Source organism: Dermochelys coriacea, chromosome 10 (assembly GCF_009764565.3).
Source record: "Dermochelys coriacea isolate rDerCor1 chromosome 10, rDerCor1.pri.v4, whole genome shotgun sequence".
NCBI lineage: Eukaryota > Metazoa > Chordata > Testudines > Dermochelyidae > Dermochelys > Dermochelys coriacea.
Genome location: NC_050077.1, coordinates 51,176,639 through 51,185,998, shown reverse-complemented (window position 1 = coordinate 51,185,998; position 9,360 = coordinate 51,176,639). Strand labels below are relative to the sequence as shown.

General features: G+C 43.5%; 1 protein-coding gene and 1 long non-coding RNA gene across 2 annotated transcripts in view; one reads left to right on the top strand and one right to left on the bottom strand.

The window, feature by feature from the left end:
• Positions 1 to 2,567: 2,567 nt before the first annotated feature.
• The window catches only part of CRABP1 (cellular retinoic acid binding protein 1), a 15,170-nt gene continuing 8,377 nt past the window's right edge, over positions 2,568 to 9,360 (top strand). Inside the window, exons 1-3 of the mRNA XM_038420096.2 lie at positions 2,568 to 2,868; positions 3,499 to 3,677; positions 6,665 to 6,778. Of these exons, the coding sequence (XP_038276024.1) occupies positions 2,799 to 2,868; positions 3,499 to 3,677; positions 6,665 to 6,778 (363 nt within the window). The 5' untranslated portion in view covers positions 2,568 to 2,798. The remainder of the gene's footprint in view (positions 2,869 to 3,498; positions 3,678 to 6,664; positions 6,779 to 9,360) is intronic.
• LOC119862791 overlaps positions 6,772 to 9,360 on the bottom strand; it is a 24,600-nt gene continuing 22,011 nt past the window's right edge. Inside the window, exon 4 of the long non-coding RNA XR_005295372.2 lies at positions 6,772 to 8,746. This is a non-coding gene — a long non-coding RNA (uncharacterized LOC119862791). The remainder of the gene's footprint in view (positions 8,747 to 9,360) is intronic.

The following is a 9,360-nucleotide window of genomic DNA, read 5'->3' as shown; positions in this document are numbered from 1 at the left end:
AATACTGTTCCAATCGCTAAAAGTCATGACACTCTGAAGGCTGTTTTGTGGTCTTCATGACATGGGTTGGTGGCTTCAGTACAATATCTAGTAGACAAATACCACATCCCCAGAACACTCACAGCTAGCATCAGTTGAAACCCTTGTTGGCAGTCTCAGCACAACAGTAAAGGAATGAATGGGCATGGAAACTAAACTCCCCTCTAAAGAAAAAGACTCCCTCTGCCACCTCTTCCCTCTTTCCCGTCCCCAAAAAATCTCTTGGCCAGTTTCTGCTCTCTGATACATGTGGGTGATTCCCATCTGCTTGGGTGGGAGCTACACATGATAGTTATCTTAGACTGCTAAGGCCCCAGTCCTGCAAACAATGAGAAATGTGAGTTATCTCAGAGATCTCATATGTGGCTGTGTGATTCTGAATTCTGGATGCAAGGCTGTGTTACGTTACAATGGAGCCATGCAGCCAGGGTGCTGAAGTTAAGGGATGAGGGAGGCTCTCCTGCACAGGTTCCTGGGGAACTGCTAGATTGCCTAGTGGACCGTGCAACCTTTCCTACAAAGGGGCAAAACCTGCCTGTTAGAGCTGCTCTGGAAATGCTTTGTGTAATCTTCCGCCTCCCCTCTCACAAAAAGAAGACAAAAATGAAAATGGTTTTCTTCAGTTTTCATTTTCACTGAAAAAAATAAATGCTGACATTTTTCAGGTTTTGGCCAAAATCTTGGTTGTTACCAAAAACTGGAAAAAAAATGTTTTTGACAGAAGATGAAAAATGTAATCACAAATGGACATTGCTCACACAAACTTCCATCCTGATTGGGGGAAAAAACCACCACATTATTCTTTGAAAAAAATGTTGTGGACAAAAAGCGTCAACTAGTTCTATTGATTTCCCTTCGAAGAAACTACATCTAGAAGGAAAATATCTGTAGAAAAGTGACCAAATGCAGACATATATTCAGCCCCTCCCGCAGTCCTTACTTGGGCAAAATTCCCCATCAGTTTCACCCACAGAGGGCCTGGAGGATCAGCCCAGTCTGTGACTGGTGACTCCCCATTTCTAGACATTTGTCCAGTTGTGGACACTTGCTTTTAAATACTCCAAATAACCAAATTATTGTTTTGAATTTTCCAGAATCAACCAAACAAGGGAAGAGTGCCTGTGAGTGTGCTATGAAATGGGCTCAGCCAAGTTGTTTGCGTAGTTAAATTGCGTCAGGCACAGTTGTGGGTCAAACTTAAGAGTCCTTTTTGCATCATTTAGAATGTATTCTTATGGGAAGGAGATCTGTAAATAACAGCATGCAGTCAAATCTTGCTCATTTTATTTATGAGACAAGGTGGGTGAGGTAATATCTTTTATTGGGCCAACTTCTGTTGGTGAAAGAGACAAGCTTTGGAGCTTATACAGCACTATTCTTCAGGTGTGGGCTCTGTGTAAGCTCCAAAGCTTGTCTCATTCACCAACAGAAGTTGGCCCAATAAAAGATATTACCTCACCTACCTTTTCTTGATAATATCCTGGGACCAACACAGTTACAACAACAGTGCAACATTTTACTCATGTAAGTAGTCCCATTACACTTAAGAGGTGAGCAGGCTTGGGCCCAGTATGAGAAAGAGAAATCTTCTTTTGCTCTTCTGATACCTAGGAAATGGAGGGATTAAAAGCAGCAGCAATGGAGAGGGAGGCATGAAAGACCTCAGACAATACTTATCTCCTGAATACTGTATAGATACACTTTACCAAACTCATCTCTCTTGCAAATACATGGGAAATAGCCTGTTGTGATGCTTTTTCAAAATTTGTGATTCTGCAATGGGTGCTGCAGTTTCTGGTGCAGCTGGAATAATTTCCAGTTCTTCAGATCCTGCCCTGCCGTTTCCAAAACTGCATGAAGACACATGGGAAGGGGAGACATTTTGGCAGTGAGTAGTGGATTAATTTCCGTTACTACCCTAGGCTAACTCAGTGCGTTAGGTGAGTAAGAGTGATTTGATGCTTGATTGTATGTAGTCTCATGGATGGGATGGGGATTTATTTAGACCAGAGGGAATAATGGATTTTTTCAGTTTAGGGATCAACTGAAAAATCTGGGAAAAGAAATTGCCGGTTTGTTTTGAACTGAAACTGAATTTCTTTCCTTCTCACTGAAACCAAAAACCGGGGAAAATTGGTTTGTGTTTGGTGTTTTGGGGTGTTCCTGAGGTGTGTTTCACCCTTTCCTTGTTTGTTTGTAATTCGCTACATTTCTGAGTCAAGGCCCATTTCCGTGTCTAGGTTTTCTGGACCAGAAATATTTGGTCAGGTTCATCCCATTCCACCAGCCTCATGTGTTTGGCCCATGTGCCTGCACTATTGCAGGATTATAAAGGGACCTTTCCCCCTTTGGGAGGCTGAGGAGCTGTCCCTGGAAGAAGTAAGGTATCCTTCCGGCTATACCCTGCCTGCCTCCCTGGACAATGCCCCAGTTAAAGGCCATCCTGGGCACTGTTCCTCTGCGGATCCCCCTCTGCCTCTTGCTCCTTGCAATAGCTGGTGACGCTCTAGCCGGCTCCCAGCTGCAGGGCGAGTGACTCTCCCTTTGGGGAGCCCCAGGAGGGGGCTGGCTGGCTGAAGGCAGGGCGAGCTGGCGGGTGGAGTGATGGATGCTGCCGAGTCCCACGGGAGGAGAGGTGGAAGCGGGGGAAGGGGGGAGTGACTCGCACCGCCTGCGTTTCAGCCCGCCCCGCTCACAAGGTGCCGGAGCTGAGAGCAGCCAGAGCCCGGGTCGCTCGCTCCTGCCCCGCCGCCTCCGCCATGCCCAACTTCGCCGGCACCTGGAAAATGAAGAGCAGCGAGAACTTCGACGAGCTCCTGAAAGCGCTGGGTAAGGAGCCGGCGGGGCGCGCGTCTGCCCCGCGCCGGGCAGCCGGGACCCGGGCCGGGGGCTGAGCCGGCGGGACAGGGAGGCAGCCCGCTGCCCCGGGGAGTTGGCAGCCGCGTGGCTCGGCCCCGGGGGCCGGCTGCCTTCTCCGCGGGGCCGGGGGCTGCGGAGCCCCCGCCGCACGGAGCGGCCGCCAGAGGTGCTAGCCTGGGAAGAGAGGTGCCGCCCGCGGGTGGCCACCAGCCCGCCTGGCCCGTGCCGAGCCGCTGCGCCCAGCCTAGCGCCACGGGCATTGCCATCATGGGCCGTGCCCACCTGTCCCTGGTCGGAGTGATTAACGCACCTGCAGGGCTGTGCCAAACGCCGAGCCGTTCCTGCCAACCCTGCTGATAAAGGCCGTCACATTCCTGAACGCCGGGAGCCGGGGCAGACCTACCGCTCCCAGCGATCAATGCCACGTTCATAATCAATAGTGCCACCGTTTCACTCGCGATCCCGCCGCTGCCTGCAATCCCCTTAATAACAGCGCGATAGCGGTGAACAGCGCTCCAGGCCGTGCCGCAGCGGGGTGAGCGGAGCTGGAGGCGCACGGCTGGGTTAATGCCCTGCTTCCTGGTCTCCCCCTTTGCCCAGGCGTCAATGCGATGCTCAGGAAAGTGGCGGTGGCAGCCGCCTCCAAGCCGCATGTGGAGATCCGCCAGGGCGGGGACCAGTTCTACATCAAAACGTCTACCACCGTCCGCACCACTGAGATCAACTTCAAAGTAGGGGAGAGCTTCGAAGAGGAGACTGTGGATGGCAGAAAATGCAGGGTAAGGGCGAGGGAGAACCGCGTGTGTGTGTGTGTGTGTGTGTGTGTACACACACACGGCCTTGGCTGATGGTGTTTTCCTAACAGAACCCCACTCACCTACCCTGGTAATGGGAGTGGAGTAAGAGTCTGAACAGGACACAACAGACCAAAGGTATGATCCTGCAAGGAGACAGCTTCCCCTGTGTCCTAGGAAAAGCCCTTTGCTCTCCCAGGGTGGATTTCTCTGAGATCTCGGTAATTTTTATATGCGGCAGATAAACACATTTCCACTGGCTCAAGACAATGGCATTGCTGACTTACTCCGTTACTGGGTCTTCTCTGCCTCATCCGTCCCTAATCTGAACTGTTTGGTTTTTGGCCTCAATCTGGCATTGTTCCTCAGGGAGGGCAGTTTAAAATTAAAAGCAGCAAAAAAATATCAGGTCCTAAAGTAAGAGCTCAAGATGATTTTACACAATTCTTCTCCCTAACCCTTGTATGCAGAAATTTTTCTGACTGCTTGTCCTTCTCTGTATTTTAACATGTCCCTAGTGGTGAAAGAGATTCCTTGATGTCTGTCCGTTACCATAACAACACACTGAGGATGAGCACCTAAGATCTCTGCCTTGAGTGCTGTGCAGGATTTAGTGGCACAAACTTGCTCATAACTTTTATCCTAAAACAAAACAGCCTCGCTCTCAAATAAGAATTGCAGGATATTTTAGCTTTTTCCTGATATTCTTTTATCATAGTTCAAATATATATCTTAATTTTTTGCTTAGATATTAATTGCTTGTATCTTTGATCTAATATTGCATCATGATATTTAATTTTATGTAAACTTCAATGGCTGTCCATTGTTATTACACCACTCTTTGTTCAGCATTATCTTTGAGATGCCTCATCTGTTTGTTTTGGTTTGGTTATTACACTTTACTCTGATGAGAAACTCTGGGCCTGATGTTTCCATTGCTTTGTACCTTGTATAGTCATTTACACTTGTGCAAAGTAGGTGTATAATACTACATGCTGATTTAGTTGCAGCTTACATCCAATTTACACTTATATGAATACACAAGACATAAGGAAATAGAGAATTGGTTCCTCTGTGGTGGCAGGAGGGGGTTGTATGAAAAAAGTTCACACAGGACCAGATTCTGATGCCCTTTACTCTCGCTGAGTAGCATCTTGTTTCCCAAGTAGTTCCACTGATGTCAATGAACTACTCATCAATGAAAGTGCTACTCAGTGTGAATAGTGTCATTGATATCAGTGGAACTACTTTCAAAGTAAGATGCAACTCAGTGCAAGTAAAGGATATCAGAAACCACCCCCCCCCCAAAAAATAATATTTTAAAAAGGCAAAATAGTAGCAAAATATTTCTGATCATCCCAGGACCAGCTTCTGAGTTCATCTGCATTGAGGTAAATCTAGAGTAACTTCATCAAGTTTAGTACAATTACTATGGATTTAAACTGGTGTACCTGGGAGCCTGATCCTGGGAGATCTTGAGCACCCGCAACTCCCATTGAATCTCTAGGATGAACAAAGCTATCAAGAAATATGTCACTGGTTTTGTTAATTTCTTTCTCTTGGTGAAAGTAAAATGGAATTTGATCATCCAGAACACACACATATTTGACTATTTTAAATGAAAGTTTTATTGCTACATATGGAAAAACAATAATTATTGCTTTGAAAGTGAGCAAATTTTTAAAATGTAGTTTTCAGTAAATGTTTTCCATGTGTGAAATTATATGAGTGAATTATATTGCTGAGCTCAATATAAAATTGAGCTGTGGCTGTGATACAGAAATTGACAGAAAAATAACATCATAATTTCGTTTGCAATACCTGACAAAATAGCTGATTGTTTATAGATTCTGAAACACTTTACAGGAAAAGAGGGTCTTATTCTGCAGTCTGACTTGATCTATTTTTCACACAAACAAACAAGGATTCAGGATAGTTGGAATGAAAAGCATAATATGTATAACTCTGCCATATTGGTTTTAAAAGGCTATAATTTTGAATAATTGTTTTTATATAAAGGAAATAGCGACTTTTTATATAAAAGAAAAGTTTTTTCCTTTGGAAAGTCAAGGAAATGTTGACTTTAATTTTTTTTTTATCATCACAGACTAATGAATATCTCCCATGTGCTAGTTGTAAAGTGATTACTTGTACATTCATTATGGGGCATCCTTCTGCACAGCTGTTCCACTGCATTTTGTGGAATAATAATTCAACACTAGGAGGAAAAGCAGTGGAGAACCTGTGCTTGCCTGCTTGTTAAACAGTATGAAATGCCATGATTTCTCATCTCAAAATTGCTTTATAGTAATAATTCCAAGTGCTCTGAAAAAATGTCCTAGTTTATTTCAGTTTTCAGACCCTCCCCCATATTAATTTTTTAAAAACCCCAAAATATCCAAATTCTAGTGCAACTACTTTAATTTTGTTGCTTTGTATCCTGCTTGTTAGAACCGTATGTTAAACATACAAGTAACCTGGAACAGTGCCATATAGAATAAAGATTATAAGTGGCAAGTACTGCGTTATTTATTATTCCAAAATGTTACATTTGATTCTAGCTGCTTTTATGCCATGAGGTGGTAAATAACATGTCAGCTCATGCCAGATCTTTACAAAGATGCTAAGTTATTACATGTTAATAAATGAAGCTTCTCAGTTCTCACCATTAAGATTTTTATGAGAATTAAAGGACTTCTTAATTTGGATGCACAGAAATAAACAGAGTTATGTTGAGAAGTCAAATTTGAAATTATTCTTGTTAATTATATGTATATATCTCAAAAACATCCATCCCCAACCTTTGTTTTGATTTTACCGCTTTCTGTTGATATGCCTTTCTCCCTTGCTATTATCTACCATGTGTTGCTCTTTTACTGCAGCAATTATTCTCTGTAGTGTTCATTGTTGTCTCTCTCCCTCATGCTGCCAGGGAATATAATTAATGTTACTAATGGTTTTCTTGCCTGCAGAGTTTAGCCACTTGGGAGAATGAAAACAAGATCTATTGCAAACAAACTCTTATTGAGGGAGAGGGTCCTAAAACATATTGGACTCGGGAATTAGCTAACGATGAGCTGATTTTGGTAAGACCCTTTCACCCTTCCAGTGCATACATTGCACTAATAGGTTTTGTTGCTATGTATTCGGACTGTTACTTTTTTCCATTAATTATTGTGAAACACGCTGCTTTATATTAAATGCATTTGAAAGGCCAGGATGTTCCTAACCCTCTTTAGTGCAATTCACACACAATGGCTTTTTTAAATCATTGTTCTCAGATAACTTACCAAATTATATCATGTTCTTCTGTTTTAGCTGCTTCTAAACACTTAGTGGTAAAATAACCATAATGGGCTAAATCCAATTCTATAAATGCAGAGTAACTCCAGTAATTTCAGTTGTAATTGCAGATTTTATCAGCATAAGTGAGAGCAGAGAATTTGACCTAATTTCTGGAGAACTGCCTGCTTTGATTTACCTGGAAATATATTCTTTTCCTTCTCCTTTTTTTGGTACATGTGTAATAAGTTGCTTCTTATCACATGCTATATGACAAAGGAGTGCCTGGTTACTGTTAACACTATATAACCTCCCTCCAATAAGTTGGAGCATGTCATCACATCCTCTATCACCTCTGACTCCCTGCTCATCTCTGAACTCCATTCAGAATTGCCCTCTGTTTTCAAGATTCCTGGAATCGCTCTTTCTTATGTCTGAGCTCAACTATGTCCAGCTCTAATCAATCTGCTTCTTCAGTCCTTGTGTTCCCTCTGTTCACTCCTACATAACACTCCACACTCAGGCAGGAGAAGGTCAGCAGTTCTGCCTCATGTATCTGGAACTGGATCCCTCCACCTGAGCCAGTTAGGATACATTTACACAGGATACATCAAAGACCCGCGGCACAGCCACAACTGGACTGGGTCAGCTGACTTGGGTTCGCGGGGCTCAGGCTGTGGGGTTAATAAATTGCTGTGTAAATGTTCAAGCTCAGGCTCGAGCCTGACCCCTGGGACCTTCCACCCTTGCAGTACAGTGTAGATTATACCCTCAGTCACATTCAGTCTATTTACTTCTCTTACAGTTGTCATCTTGGTACTGATATCTCTTCTCTGAATCTCACCTCAGTGCCCAGCCCTGCTACAATTGCAGCTGTGATCTGTAACTGGCTAGAGACATGGTCACTTTAACTTGATTACAAGTATCACAATTAAACTTGTGCCCACACAGTAGCCTTTCCCCCACAACAGCAGTTTGCACATCCAGAGTCACTGCATTGCCTGTTTGTATCAGTGCATTCTGGGTAAATCCAGTAAGCTATCCCAAGGATGGTCCAGTGGTTAGAGCACTAGTCTCCGCTGTGGGAGATCCAAGGTCAGTTCTTGCTCTGCCACAGACATCCTCTCTATGCCTCAGTTCGCTATCTGTAAGATGGGGCTAATAGCAGTGCCCTATCTCACAGGAGTGCTGTGAGGATATATACATTAAAGATTGTAAGGTACTCAGAGATACTACAGTGATGAGGACCATATAAGTATCTTAGATAGACAGAACAACAAATTCGCCCTGGTGCAATTTTCTGCAAGTATCGGTTTAAAGCTTAATGTTTCCCAGCTCCAACCTTCTTCTCAGGCCTCCCTCCTCTTCAACACCCCCTTCTTCTGTAATCCTTGCCACAGCTCCCCAGTCAGCTTATCGCAGCTCCCTTCTAGCAGAGCTGGAGGGAGCCCCATTCCTGTGCACCTTGGGGGTCTCTGCAGCTGGGACAGCTGCCTTGCTTGGAGCAGAACCTGTGCTGTAGTGTATGAGCCATGCAGGGCTGGTGCCTGATCCTTTGAGAAGAGACAGTTCTGAGTTTTTTCAGGTATAGCATCATACATTTCACTACCAAGGTGAATTTTTTTTTTACATCTGTGTTTTGTCTTCCCAAAAATCATCTTTGCTCTTTGTTCCTCTTATCTTGGGAAAACTTGGGAAAGGTGTTATTGGTACATCAAGAATAAATCTTGTTCGTGTAAGGCCTGATGGTCTATGGAGGAAGGATCAAACCCCTGTTTTGCAAAAGGTCACGTTAACACTTTTAAAAAAGGAGTTTTAAAGATGCTTTCTCCGCTATTATTTATAATAATCCCATTGGAAACGTGGCAATGGAGCCTTCATATTTAATAGCATTATTATTCTCTATCACAGATTTATTAGTACAGAGTTTCTCAGAAATGTTAGCATGGGGCGGGGTTCTTTGGTTTTGGGTTTTTTAAGTATTGAAAACTTGGATTTTAAATACTTTTGAATAAAAATGGATATAAAGGATTACATGGGATGTGCAAACAAAAAGGGAGGTGAGGAGGGAACTTGTCAAAGTTCAGATTTCTTACCTTGAGAGTATCCTTAATTATCCTTAACCTTTAAATTAGACTACAGATACAGGGCCAGATTCTGAGGTTATTTACACGAGAACACTATTCCCTAGAGTTATTTTGGATTTATATCAGTGTAATCAGGACCAGAGTCTGACCCAGCATATGTATTTCATGTACATGTCTAAAAATGAAGATTTATGGTTGAGGTTATTTTAAAATAAGGTCTTTTTTCCTTACTTCCTAATTGTGAGTCTGTTGTTTTTTGCTGTTGTTGCACTTTTTGGTGACATTAATGAGCTGTCAAT